The sequence below is a fragment of the Fringilla coelebs genome (genome assembly GCF_963513975.1).
Source record: "Fringilla coelebs genome assembly, chromosome: 14".
Lineage (NCBI taxonomy): Eukaryota > Metazoa > Chordata > Aves > Passeriformes > Fringillidae > Fringilla > Fringilla coelebs.
This window is the reverse complement of record NC_140040.1, coordinates 6,574,529-6,589,464: the sequence shown is the minus strand read 5'-3', so window position 1 is coordinate 6,589,464 and position 14,936 is coordinate 6,574,529. Positions and strand designations below refer to the sequence as shown.

The 14,936-nt window shown below is 41.1% G+C and overlaps 1 protein-coding gene across 2 annotated transcripts in view; it reads right to left on the bottom strand.

The window, feature by feature from the left end:
- Positions 1-14,936, bottom strand: part of RSPRY1 (ring finger and SPRY domain containing 1) — a 34,666-nt gene that overhangs the window by 11,536 nt on the left and 8,194 nt on the right. For both annotated transcript variants that reach the window (XM_084214844.1, XM_084214843.1), the window contains 8 exons: positions 13,122-13,300; positions 10,619-11,115; positions 7,635-7,687; positions 6,097-6,209; positions 3,410-3,536; positions 1,973-2,031; positions 1,577-1,643; positions 818-949 (listed from right to left, as the gene is read on the bottom strand). In XM_084214844.1, coding sequence (XP_084070970.1) covers positions 818-949; positions 1,577-1,643; positions 1,973-2,031; positions 3,410-3,536; positions 6,097-6,209; positions 7,635-7,687; positions 10,619-10,965 — 898 coding nt within the window. In that variant the 5' untranslated portion in view covers positions 10,966-11,115; positions 13,122-13,300. The remainder of the gene's footprint in view (positions 1-817; positions 950-1,576; positions 1,644-1,972; positions 2,032-3,409; positions 3,537-6,096; positions 6,210-7,634; positions 7,688-10,618; positions 11,116-13,121; positions 13,301-14,936) is intronic.

Below are 14,936 nucleotides of genomic sequence, written 5' to 3'. Positions count from 1 at the left end.
CTGAGCCAAAGCAGCTCTCTCTCTCCCTGCTTGCCCTTTCTACATGGAAGGATCAGAAGCATTTCTCTGGCCAGGTGTCAAATTGTTGACACATACATGTTAATTTACAAGTGAAAGATCTTATCTGAGGACCCTTCATATAACTTAAACTTGCTACAACACTTACACAGACACTTACTAAACACAGCTGATACTGGCTTTCCATAAGCTGACTAAAGCCCCTAAAGCCCAACAGACCTTTTACCCAAATTTATCTAAAAGGCATTAGAAAATACAAGGTCATTAGAGTTGCTGCACCCTTGAAATCACAACTAAACAAGCAAATTCAGTGGGTTTTTAATAATCCAAAAGAACCTAGAACAGTGCTTTGCCAAACAATTTTTTACTTTTGATCACAAAAATCAAAAATTATATCTAATTTAAAAAGTCTTCAGTAATCCTTTGTGCCAGTGGGGAATGACCACAGGAGTGGCCATCACCAGGACATGTCAGCAACCCAGATGTTCCACAGAGACAGAGCTGCACTGTTGAGCCACTCAGCAAACTGGCTGAAGTGTGGGTTACAGGAAACTGATGCAAAGAAGAATTTTCATTGCAGCTCCAACTTGCAGAGTACAAGCCACTTCCTTTCAAAAACATCTTCCTTGCCAAAATTTTCGCTCCATATCATTACACTGGATATATTTGTTGGTGTGGTTTTTTTGGGTTTTGTTTTCTTTTTCAAGTTGATATTACAAAGGCAGCCAGGTACAGGAGTCCTCCATCTCTTTGGAGGAGTGACTACTATTTAATTAATCCATCCCTTTGTTATACCTACACAGATTGTCTAAACTCCACTGGGCACAGAATCCAACCTGGCGTTTTAAGTAGTCGGGGTTATCTGTCCATTTCTCCAGCAGGATCAGTTGGTCACTAATGCATGATTCAGAAACTGTCATTTTATTTTCACCTGGAATTTAAGGGAAAAGAGTAATTGCTATCAGCTAGGGATAAGTTAAAAAAAACAACATCCTACAAATGTAGTAGAAATCTCTACACACATCTAGACCTCAATACTACAAGCAAGAAAATGTTTCCCCAAGCAGAATTATCTTCATTCAGATTTACCACTCCTCAGCATGCAGCTGCATCATCAAGAGATTGATCACAGCTGTCCTCCATCTCCCCAGTACTGATTGATTTCTTTTCAAGTAACAAAGGTCTCATGTCATAAGTCATTATGTAGCAATTTCTCAGATGAGAAGGTCAGTTTCAGCAAATTTCTTAAGGGTTTATGAGTCAGGGTGTCATTAAAGCAAAAAATATTTTTTCCTGCCTACAAGCTCTCAATGCTGTTGTCCAGCTCTAATACAGATTTATGTCAGTGACAAAGGCCTTGTGTCACAAATCCTTCTACAGCAATTTCGAAGAGGGAAAACAAGTTTCAGCAAGTATCTCAGGGGTTTTGAGGGGTAGAGGGATGTCACTAGAGCAATAAATATCAATGCAGGCTCTCATGCTCACAAGTGATCAGGCAAGGCAAGTAACAACAATGCAGAAGCCATGGTGCTGAGAGTAATACCAGGCAAATACTCACTTGTTTGTGCAAACTTCTCCAGTGCTATTAGTGCAAAAAGCATCACTGTTGGATGGGACTGGAAGTTCTAAACATGGGCAGTAAGAAAAAGTTAATTAATAAATATCCAGTACAGACAGACAAGAAGAGCTGTAAGTCAAAGGTTCAAAGGAGCCTCCAAACTTCCTGTATTCCACCCTCCTGTGGAGATACAGAAAGATCAGGGTACCCAGAGCCTTGTTCCACTGACTTCACATTATCTCCAAGGCTGGAGATCCCACAGGCTTTGGAATTTCAGCTTTTTGTAACATACACTGCCAATATTTAGCAGACATGACTTCAACTTTTCACAATAATAATAAAATTGCATTCTAATTGCTCTGTATGGATAGATAGAGAAAGATCAAAGACACTTACCAAGCTGTGAAGTAAATATTCCAATATGCCTGGGCTGAGCAAGCCTATACTTGCAGGACCTGTAAAAACATCAGGAATGAAATCCCTCCATGGGAAGTAGCACATACCCATCACAACAGAGCTTTTAAACACAAGGTAACAAATTAAAGAACACCAAACAACTTCACAGCAAAGCAAAACTATAATATAAAACAATTATCATTGTTTCTAGTAAAATACTTGGTGCACATTCAATAATCACACAGTTACTGGCACATTACAGTCCTGTTCAGTTCACTGCTCTAAGTGGGTACAGAGTTCCAGCCAGAGATGTTGCAGTAAGACTCCAGCAGCCTCCACTCAGCATTTTCATGCTCTTTACTTTTGAAAAAAGACTGTCTCCCCTTCACCTGCAGAGTCAATGTGTAAAGACCAGCTCCATCTATCAGTAGCCCAAAATAAGCAAAACGGAGCACCTGAAACAGCCAACTTGATAGTTAATTACACAGCTTGCAGCAGCACCAGAGCCAGCAGCCAATTTAAAATGGGAAAGCCCTGAAATAGTGTCCACTTAATCAAGAGAGAGACATGAGGGAATCAAACTCTGGCAGCTACAAGCTCTTAAGAACTTGCAGTGGGTTCCAACACTTCATTAACAAATTTGTTGCCTGGGCTGACACAATAAGAGCCCTGTCCACTAAGATAGAAGTAGATACAGTATAGTTCATTTTGACTTGGTATAATACAGTAGAAGTACTACAGTACAAAAATACTTCCATATCTTGTTCTTTTTTTTTTCCCACAGAAATACAGTAACTGGATTTTAATAACCATTAGGTGACATCGGACCATCACTTTTTTCCCCTCTATTTCCTGTCCACTTTCAAAAAAGGAGTAAAAAAATGAGATACAAAAGAGATCACCAGCAGGAAGGAACCTTAACCATCAGTTTACAACTGTGTACTAGGTAGGAATGACAGAATGAAAATTCTATATGAAGCCACCTTAAAATAGAATCTCAGCAATTTTCTTTTAAGCAACACAGAAGAGAATCTTTTCAGCTAGCTACAATAGAATAGGATATGTCTACTGGAAAAAGCATATTTATTTTTTATTTCTATACAGCCTCCAAGACCACTAACATGATATTCCTGCCTACACTCTAGAGAATGTGTCCTCAGTAATTCACAGCCAGAGTGGGTCAGCAGAAGAGACTGATTACCAGTGCTAAGGCAATATAACCACCAGTGATCCCCAATCACTAACCACACACCAGAAGGATTTGTCAATGGCTCATTCAGACACTTGAATCAACCCGATTCTGTCCCACCTGGTACCCCTGGGATGCAGAACACTGAGCTCTAAGGGAACACCCCTGAGCTGTGCATGGTGGGTGCTAAAGCAGAAGGTGTTGCAGAGAGCCAAGTGCCAGCTGTGAGGAGCAGGCCAGGGCTTTACCTGCTAATTTCTCTGCCAAGCAGCCGAGCACTGCGGTCGTGTTCCGGTGCTTGGCAGGGTGACAAGAGTCCTGGCAGGCAGCAGCTCCACTCAAGTTTAATATTTCTGTTAACTTCTGTAATGCATCCTGCAAAGGAAAAATCAGAAATCTCTTCAATGTTACTGACAGTTACCCCCTAATTCAGTATCTTAAAACCAGATTGGTTTTACACATTACTAAAGTCAGCATCATATTACAGACAGCATGGGGTGGTTATCTTCTAAGATAAGATAATGAAGGACAGATAGGAAGAAAAGTTCAACAGACCCAAGAGCTGTAACTTTAAAATTACCACCAGATTGTTGGTTGTTGTGATCAACAGCTCAGAACACTTCTGGACATACCTAAGTGAGCTCCCCAAGATAAGAGGAACCAATTAGCACATATGGCACCACTGCCATCTGATCTATTTCCAGGGTCCTAAAACTCATATCAAGAAAAGGACTGTTTCAGATTTTAGAATTCAGGACTAAAGAGACATGCCCCTTCCCCAAAAAGCCCACATTCCCATAATAAATTTAGGATGTTATCAGCTTTACAGGATGTCAAACTGCATTCTTGAGAGCCTAAGTGGTTTTCTGTAGTCACACAAATTTAGGAAGTAACCAAGGAGGGAAATAAAGCTAAAATGCCACGCTTTGACTTGCTTTGTTCAGGCAGTATGGTATGAATGCAATTCCAGATAGGTCTAGAGCATTCTCTGCATTTTCAGGGTAGTTAGGGGTTAATCTAGAGCCAGAACAAGTCATCCCACAGGGAGAACCCCACCCTAAAAAGTTTCAAATCCTCCTCAACTTTCCAGCCTTCATGAAAGTTTCAGCTGATTCAGATTGAACTGCATAATCTCAGGCAAGGATCTAATTAGAATAGAAGAACTCCTCATATTGAAGTCATCAGCAGCCATTTGGAGGAAAAATGAGCACTGCTCAAGTTGAATAGATGTGTTTTTTTGAACTGTGTTCTGAGCCACATTTGAATCAGTTGACTGTGCTAGAGTCTGAGGTCTGTACAGAGATCACACTGAAAAGTAGTTATATTCTTAAAAGGAAAGCCACAAAACCAGAACTGATGAACAGGACTGAGCTAAGTGGAAAGAAAAGAGAAAGAAGAAAGAATGACTGAGCAACAGACTTGGGATGGAAAGGACTCACTAAAATTAGACTCTTGACATACTCATACTGCTTTTAGCCATTATTAGAACTGTCAGAGAGATCAAGTATTTTGAGTTAAATAAAGACTTTATAGAATAAACAGCTTACTGCACTGCCCTTTTAACTTTATGGACTTTATAGCCTGCAAAACCAGAAAATAAAATACAGCATACTGCTGTTCTCCAGCTGTCATGGAAGTGAGGCACTGACTTAAAATCCCTAAGATAAAAAACCTATCCTGTATACAAAGAAAATGAACAGCAGCACACACTTTATAAGGCTGCATGTGTCCAGCAGACCCCACAGCTGCAGCTCCTTGTGCTGCAAAGAAGCTACACAGGAAAAAGCACTGTGCCCCCCAGAAAAACAAGCACCTCATTTCTTGTCTTGATAAGGTCAACTATTTTATACCAAACTCCTTAACTCAAATAAAAATCCCTTGTCTTTTGAAAAACAAACTGTTTGATGGCTGAGGACATTGTAGAGCCAAACAAAAAATCCAAAATCACTCTCCCTATGTGCATTCACAGTGGTCTCCATTTCCTGATTTCTTTTTTAAAGCAGACAAAGTTTCTAGCCATAGCTTTGTTTTCAAAATAACTCAGTCTCTGACAGTCATAATACATTTCTCTTGTTTAAAACTCTCAGATAACTTTAATCAACAGCCTAGAGGAAACAAACCCACTTCAGGTAGTTTGAGAGCTTGACCAATTCTCCAGCCACTGATGCAACCAGCTCTTCATATCCCCATATCCCTAACAGCACCAATGGAAGACTAAAATTGGCAGCATCACGAGCTTGAGAAATGACAGCAGCAATGATATGATCATCAGTTTCTGAAGAAATGAGATAATGACAAACATTTGAAGACAGACAAGTTTCCTGTACAAACATTATGTTTAGCATCCTTAAGCACCTGAGGCTTTCGGTTACACACCTGCACCAACATAGCATGAACACCTCAGGTCATCTTTCTGCCCAAAACCAGATTAGTGGCCAGTAAAACAAAAGGGTGCCAAAACCATATATAGGTATTTCATAGTTGAAAAACGTCATTTGTTTAGCTTAACACACCCTTTTGCATTGCACTCCTCATGTGCAGGGCAGGAACAAATTCAAGTGACTTGGAAATGTGCAGCTTTGCAAATGAGAGAACAAAAGGGCAGAATTAGGGCAGCTTTTGCAGCACCTGCACACCTTCCCTGCACAGAGTAAGTACCACACAGCAGGAGAGAGTAGCAGGAAAAGCAGCCAAAACCCAAGGCTCTCTTGTTCCTTCTCCATGTACCAAATTTATCTTTTTTTGGGGAATACTCCTACCATTAATTAGCATTTAGACACCAAGCCACCCCAAACTCCTTGAACTTAAATGTTACACCCATTTTCTGAACCACTATCAGTCTTGCATCACCAGTGAAAGGCACTCAAAGGGATCCTGGGTGTGGCAACCACAAGGAGCTGACACTCACAGATAGATGCATCTGCTTTTGACTCACTTTTGTTGGCAGAGGACATTCATCAAGTAGTAGCGTTATAACAGCCGGTCCCAGGGGATCTTCTAATGGAATAACCCTAATTAAAGACTGAACAACTTCCAACCAGCCTTCATCTGTCAACCACAAAACAGAAGTCACACTCAGAATTAACAGTGCAATTCAGAAGTATTTTAAGTACACCCCTAAATGTAAACTGAAAAATCCTCAAAATTACCCAGTGAGCTTAGAGACAGCAGGAAAAACAGTTTGCTTCTTACACCACTGTCTCAGTTTGCAGTAGTTTAGAAGTTTAAATTCAAAAAAGAAAAAGTTTACAGCAGCTTGGGTAGTACTGAACACCTGTATGGTTTGGAGAAGAGTCTTACCAGGCCAGAGCATCCTTCAGTTCCTACTACTATTAGGAAGGAATACTCATGGTAGTATGGACAAGTACTTTGTTCTAGTATGATACTCAGAGTTCAGCAGCCAATGTCAACTCTTAAGTGGTAAATGCCACATACACAATGACACTCAGGAAATAATTTCTTTTAACCAGAAACAGATCCCTCTTTCCGAGTTCCCTGAAGTAACAGAGAGTAACAGAGAAATTCAGTGGTTTTTTTCCCATGCCTGCTGGTCTAAAGAATGTTTGTTTTCCTAAGGAGCAGCTCTCACTGTTGAATAAGTAGACAAGAGCTTTTACTTGCAAGCAAACATCCACTAAGAAGATGTTAAACTACTGATAAAGTAAACAGATTTGGATTTACAAGAAAATAGCTCCCTTAGAAGTGAAAATAACAATCTGTGTCTGTATACAGGTGAGTGAGGTTGAAGAAGCAATACTCCCTACAACAACACAGCAGTAATATATTGGGGGTTATGTTAGCACATTCCCCTGAAAAACATTTTATTGAATTGCTGTAATATCTAACCAGATTAATTAATTAATTTTAATACAGAAATATATTTCCTAACACCTTTATCAACACTACTACATAGAGAGGTAAAAATTCAACTAAACCAGTTTTGTTGAAGTCTTAGGCTGGGAGAATTTCTCCTACTGTAACCAGGATGAAACAGCCCCTGCTTGTCCAGCAGGAGCACTTAGGGACAGGGTTGGGACAATTACAGAGTAAAGCAGAGGTCTCAGTCAGCAAGACCCAAACCAAAGGAACGTGCTCTGTGCTGACACTGGAGCACACAGGCTTGGCCCACAGCAGGTACAGGTGTAGGATGTTCCTGCTCAGCTGCAAACAGCCACTCTTGCTGGCTTAGGGTTTAATGCCACTGCAGTGTGTTTGTGGCCATGCACTGGCTGCTTCTGGAGATTCATGTGGGAACTTTAACTGAATTCATACAAACTCGGGCCAATGCATGAGCTCAGTGAAGCTCTGAAGGGCAGAACTTTGTTCTGGTTCCCACATCCCCAGAGCTACACCACACCCCAACACACCCAGCTGAGGTGCATTTTTCTTTGCAAAAAAAGAGGGGCTTGGGGTTTGTTTTATTTCTTTTGCTTGTGAGTCACAACTGAAATGCCCAACACAATGCCTTGATACCTGTTTCTGCCATTTCATGCAACGTGATCATTGAATAAGGAGGCTCCTGGTCACTGAAAGAGATATTACACAGGTCAAAAATTATGCACAATCATCAACTTAATACAATGAATAAAATGATTACTCACAGACAGAAAACAAATCCAGTAACCATTTAACAAAAGGAAGTTACACAGGCTGCAGATTGCTAATGTCATTTTCAGATTTGAAACACAGATGGGATTTGAGCCTCTCTCTGGCTCAATATCAACATCTGCATGTCTGCAACAGCTGACAAGTGAAAGTGTGATCCACATCTGCATGTCTAGGAGCTGAACATAATGCCTGGATTTGGTGCTGTTCATTAGCAGGTTCCTCGTAGCACCTAAGAAGGCACTGAGTGTCAGAGGTCACAAAGTGAACCCAGAGCAGTGCACAAGGGGCATCACTTCAATAGGATTTTTTTCTCAGAAATTCTCTGCTAAATATATAAACATTTTAAAACCACCATAAAACCTGAATGGGAAGCCACCTAACAGCATCATAGTCTTCAAAAAGAGTTGTTAAAAAAAACAGTTAAGGCAGTTTAACAGCAAATATCTAAACCAAGCCATTTTCCAACATGAAAACCACAAGAAGTTCAATAGATCAGGTCCTCAGTCCAGTTTGCTGGAGTAAGGACAGAGCTATGGACATATCTGTGTATCTGAGCAGGCACTACCAGTGAAAGTACCTAAAGCAAGACCCCAAAGTCCTGTTCAGTAAGCACCACTAGGTCCAGAAAAAGCTTATCCAGCAGCATGTCCTAAAATACTTTATTCAGTGCTCCTTAGGCACTGGGAACTAACCCCAGGCTTAGACTTTATGTTCCACACTCACTCTACCACACAGCTCTGAAAAGAAATTGGAAATGTGAAATACAGAGGAATTTTAGAAAATTTCAACAGACATTACTTATGGAGATAATAAAACTACCTAGTTTGAGAGATTAATAATAAAGCAGAGAAAAATCTCAGCATTGACAGCATATATATGACATAAATACATGTCTTTTCTTATAAAAAGGTGAGCACATTCTTAAATATTTCCACAAGAAAATGCTGAAGTCCAGTTGAATGCATTTTTATATTGCCACAACATTTGAAACAAATAGCTGGGTTGTTTTTTTAACTCAAGGCATCTTCACCTTTCTTCTGGAAAGTAATCTGCCCATAAGAAAAAAAGTGCAGTTTTGCAGCCAGAATTACATCACGAGAAAGGATAGAAAGATTCAAAGAAATGAGAAAAATCCAACAAAAATTCCCAACCATAAGTACAAGTAAAGGCTACAATAAGAAAGGATGACATTTTTATCTGCAAGATTTCTGATTTTGTCACGAGTAGCAGCTTTTCACAGTACTGGCACTGAGCACAGGACAATCCTGTCCCACTGATTTGCCATTTTAACCACCTAATTTCCAACATCCCCTCCAGGACACACCTTCCTCATTTTGAAAGAAAACAGCCATTTTGATAATTTCTTAATTTGCAAGGCAGCTTTTCATATAAACCTCAAAATATAGAAATTATCCGTCTGAGTTTATGAAATTAAGCTTCTAGGAAGCAGCTATCTCTAGATAGAAGACAAAAGAAAAAAATCAGTTGTCAGACATGTTTTAGGTCTGAACTTTGAGATTTGATAAAACCAAAATCAACAACAAGAAAAAAAAAACCCCAAGACAAACCAAACAAATAGCAAGCAGGGAAAGCAATGATTCATTCCTTATCACAGTGCATTTTACTGTAGTCTGTATAAAAGCCCCCATAAAAATACAGCAGCTTCAGGAATTCATCAGAAACAGGACTCCATGGGCAGTGAAATAACCATGCTTATTGTCACTCAGCATAGGAAAGTGCTTACAAGGTTACAAAACTGATTGCAAGACCCACAGGAACAGGATTGACTGAGCACAGAAGTGTTGTGAAACAGCTTAAGGAGCTGAACTTGAGGGAAAGGGCATGAGAGACTGGGCAGAGACTTTAAAAAACATTTGCCATGATTTGAAGACAGAGCACAAAATAAAACCTGTTAAAAAACCAACAAAACACATACCTTAGACTTAAATGTTCATGAAAAACATCAGTCCTGATATTTTCACTTAAAGCCTTTGACAGCAGGAAGGCAAACTCCTCTCTGCAGGCACATTCCAGAGCTGATGCAGATATATGAATGAAGGCTCACTTACTTTGAGCCCCATCCACCTTAAACTCAAACCACAGCTATCAGGCTGGAATAGTGTTTTTCCTTCTGTTCTGGTCTTTCCAATTCCTAGCCTGCACCTAACCCCAAAAGGTGTTGAGCTAACTTAACCCATCATTTTTAAGGTTCTTTTAAAGCTTTGTAGAAAGCAAAACAAAACCAAAAAAAGGACCAAAAAATGGATGAGCCCATAAATATCCCCCACGCCCTTAATGGATGCTTTGAGCATGCCAGGAATGCAATACTGGGATTGTGAGCTGGGCAGTCACAACATGTGATCTTTAAAAAGTAGTCAGACTTACAACTGGAAAGAAAACCTCAGTCTGTTTATCCAGGCTAACAAAGATCAAAGCTCCCTATTTTGTTTCACCATTTCCAAAGAAGTAAAATCCAGCCTGCAAACAGAAAACTGCACAACAACCAATTTCTAGGACAGAAGTTCCCAGCCTCTGGAGCATTTATTACTTCCTAAACTGTGTATCTGTGCCAGGTAAGAAATCCTGAGCACACTCCTCATCCCACATGGGTGTAGGCCCATACAGGAACTGTGAGAAAGCTCCTCAGCTCCTGGAAGAGTCTGTACCTGGGCACTCAGGAGCTACTTCTATTACCTAGGAAAGGTGCTCCTCTCCTAAGCCTCCAGATGGAAACACGCAGCTGCTCCAGGGAGGGTCAGGTGTAGATCGGTGAGAGGCTGGAGCCACAGTTTGAGAGGAGACAAGAACATTTTCACTCATGTTGAATTATTCCTTGAGGAGGTACTTACTTATCTACCAACGTCCGAATTACAGCCAGTGTGTCAAGCACCAGCCCATCCACATTCTGTTTTTTCCTCCTTGGTTCATGAGGCCCTCGACCCCTCCGGGGTGGACGGACAGGGTCCCTTGGGTGGCTCCTTGCTTCAGGGATGTGTGTCCTGCTGTGCTCCGTTTGCCGGCCCTGAGAGGTCCCGTTGTCCTCGGCCCCGCTGTCGTCGCGGCAAACGCACGAGTTTCCCATGCTGCCAGCCCCCAAGGCTCCCAGGAAATGGGGAATGTGGTGCTCTAGAGTCAACAGCAGAGCTTGGAAAAGGCTTCTGCTAGCATAGAACACAACCAAAGCAACAACAATCATCTAGGAAGTTTTAAGAGAAATGTTTGTGCGATCCTAGGTTGTGATCTTTTTGCATCTTAAAAGCTGCTACCAGCTGGAATGAGCGGGAAGTTGGAGACTTAGTTGCTGAGAGAATCACTTAAAACACACACTGGTCATCCAGAAGGAGGTCTGAAAAAGCAAACATAGAACAAGAGTCAGTGTTACTACTGCTAGAAAACAACAGAAGAATTCCTATTTTAGTAAACACCACCAGTTCTGGCGAATAAAGCAGCTAAGAAACACAAGGCTTTACCTGAACTCTATTGTGGGGAAAGGGAAAGGAAGGAAGAGGAGGAGGAGGAAGTTCCCTGGGTAAGGAGCTCTCACCCACACACCATTCTCTTCTACACTACCTATCACCTCCCAGCTCCTTCATGGTTTTTGGATGCAGAGGAAAAAGTTTGCCTGTAAACGTCCCACGCTGCTACCCTTTAAATACTAAGTATCAACAAACCAGTTTCATTTGCCCTTTACAGAGACATATGGCTTATGTCACCCCAATAAAGGCTGTACACTTCAGGTGCTCATTTCACATCAGGAGCATTTCCAAACTTTAAAACAGATAAAATTGTAAAGAACTAATCTTACAGCTATGGTTTATCTCAACAAACAACAGATTTAACAGAGAACCATTTGGTCCACCTGTGCACAAACACACATTTTTGGAACATGCCTACATCTCCTGCATTTTCACCCAAAGAAGCACCAACACTGAATTAAAGAGGAATTATAGACCCCATTTTAATGCCTTACAAATCTAACTGGGATCTTGAAATGGGTGCTGTTTGGGTCTAGTGTCAAACCAATCTCCCATTTTTGGGAACAAAGACTAATTCATTCTTCTGTTCTTCATTCAAATGGTTTGGATCACATACAGGCCCAGTAGCAACTGAGACCACGAGGCAGTCTCTCCCAGTTATTAACTTGAAAATACAAGAGAAAAAGGATTCAAAGCCCCATTTCATAACAAGTTATGTTTCAAGGCATAGGGCAGATTTCTATAGAACATTACCTAAAGTCTCAGGTAATATAAAAGCCTACAAAAGATATAATTTCACTACTTACACACTTCAGGCATGTTGGAATAAGTAAGTAGTTTTTATCCTTTCAAGAATCAAGTTTAACATTTACACTAGAAGTTATGGTGAATATCCTGTAATAGGTTATTACTATTCTTCAATTATTAAATAATCTCATTAACAGCAGACATGTAGCACCCTAAACTCAAAAGAAAGTCAAAGAGAGCTGACACTTTTTAAATATGGAAGGCCCCCACCATCAGAGCCAACTGGCAACTGCAATTGCTGGCTGCCCTTTGGGACAAGATCACAACAATCAGGAACCAGACATTGGTCATATGAGCAACTCTTGGGATGTCAGATGTCACTGGAAAAGCACTGCCACCAAGCTGTCACAGGCTCTTCTGTAGTGGGAAGCACATCTTGTAGCACAGTGAAATGTTCAGTATTAAGAAATTAACTGGAGGCTAACTAAGAAAAAAAAATCAACTCCCCAAAGGATATTAATAGGAAAAAAATACAAGATCTTGACTTCTTGGTTAAAAAATTCCTAAACCACAGATCATCAAAAGGGCTTCAGCATCACATCATGCTTGCTTTTTGCCCTAAGCAGTTTGGCCATCAGGCTCAGAGTCCTTCCATCTGAGCAAATACTGCTGGCACCTTCTCAGTCAGCAAGTCACAAGCAGATTGCAAAGACCTCAAACAGAATTGTCTGAGTTCACAACTGGTTAAAATGACTTTCTTCATTTAAAAAAGAACTAGTTATGTTAAATGCAAATCATGTCTTTCTAGGGAATATGGATGTATTTATGAATCTGGGTCATTTAAGGGCTTTTTAGCAAGATAATACTAAAATGTAAAACTATTGCAGATTTAGAATCTGCATAAAGTTGTTCTGTAACTTATGGAAATGTTAACACAGTGAATCTATCTTGTCATCAAAACAAGAATGGAAAAAGCTGTATTTTAGAGATTAACAATGAGTAAGAACCTAAAGAACCTAAAGAAACAAAACCAGACATATGTCAAGATTAAAGCTGATTATTGAAGCCTAAGTTTTTCTGGCTGACAACTTAAAGCATGATTAAAACCAAGTAATTATGATCAACTCACCTGTAAGTTTGCTTGGTTCAGGAATGGCTGGGGGAGCTCACAAAGTGCTGTGGCAGAAGTGGGTTGTTCTCCAGGGCACAAAGTCTCTTTGGAAAAGGCAGTGCTTTGTAAGCCTTTACGGTGGGCACTGAGTCATTACTGACTCTGCTTTCACTCCTAGGAACTGCACTGAGGAGTCCCTGAGGAGAGATGGAAAAAAAAGGAGAATTCACTTGGAAACTGCATCTAAGTTAGACATACTCCACCTCCTCCCTACACCTGCCATGACATCAAGCCACACTTATTTTCAGCTATACAGAGCCTTATTTTCAGCCTTTACAGAGGGAATTCTCTTAAGGCTTCAAAATGCAGTTTCTCATCTAAAAGCTTTAGGACTAGAGACAGAAAACCCCACCTATTTCTACAGCCTTGGTATTCCAGATTACACAGCACCAAGTGCAGAGCAGTGACCAACTCCTCACCTCAAAATTGGTCCCTACAGGAGGAACAAGAGAAGCAATAATATCTGCTCCAGACAGAGCAGAAAATAACAGTACACTATAAAAGCTGATTAGATAACAGGAAGAGAGAAATGACAGGATAAACTCCCCTTATTTAGTAAAGAGCTGGGTTTGACAGCATTCACTTGGCTCTTGCTCACCATCACATACAAGGAGCTCATTGTCAAGCCTCAAACAAACTGAAAGGCTAAATAATTAGGAACACAAGGTAGGAGAGATGGCTACAGATCTGCTCACAAACCAGCTTGTCTGGATAGAGCACAAATGCAGGAAGAAAGGTTCTGAAGTGCAAAGAAAACTAATAAAAATACAAGTTTTTATTCCATAAGAAGTAGCCCCTGGGGGACACTCACTGAGCAGCTGCCCCAGCACATCTTGCCCTCAACACAGCCCCCAGATCAGATGCTGCTGGAGCAGGACACCTTCCCTCCCTGGGAGAAAAGCAGCTGCCAGCTGCAGCCTCCTGTGCCCCAACACCTCCCCTGCCACTGGGCCCATCCCACCACAGGAAGCAGCTGCTCTCCTGGCAGGCTCAAGCACAGGCACGGATGCACAAAGGAGTTCCGAGCTCCACAGGCTGACCAACCTGCCATGGCTGGAAGTCCAAGTGGGAAAGAAAATCATCATCCATTGGAAGGGATGCTGTGGGAGTGGGTTTGCACCAGCCTGGAAGTGCAGGTGCCCAGCCTGCCCCAGAGAGGCCTCCCCTGGATCATCCGACCGAGCACGCCCGTGGAGGAGTTGGCTCCAAGTGGCACTGGGATCATTTCTCTGCAATGTGCAGCCCTAGAGTCAGTGATTCATCCCCTCAAATATTCAATTACAGCCAACCATAATACTGCCTCATGATGGAAAATGCCTCTTCTTTCCATGAAATGGAGTGCACTGCCAAGCAAACAAAAAACCCTCGTGCACATAAATGGGGAAGGTTTCAGCTACCAAAAACACTTCTCCAGTTTCTGCCACAACTACAAGAGTAAGACCAGTGATTTCCCCTCTTGAGCAGAGTAACACAGGAGCTCAGTCAACAAACCCCACAGCAAAGCTGATAGGTTTTCAAAGCAAAACTGTTAGAGTTTTGGCCAGCAGTTTCCTATTAAGAAGATAAAATAATTAGAAATATTTCCTCAGCATTTCTTTCCCAAAGAAATGATGTTCCCAAAAAGGAAGAGATGGAAATACTTGCAATGCCTGTCAGATGAAAGTTCAAACCAGAAGCAAACATAGCTATGAATTGCTGCAAGATAATCAACTTTGATACAGGAGTAAGAGGAAGAAGAAGCCTGTTTGAAAAACAAGCTTTTTAACAGGGAGA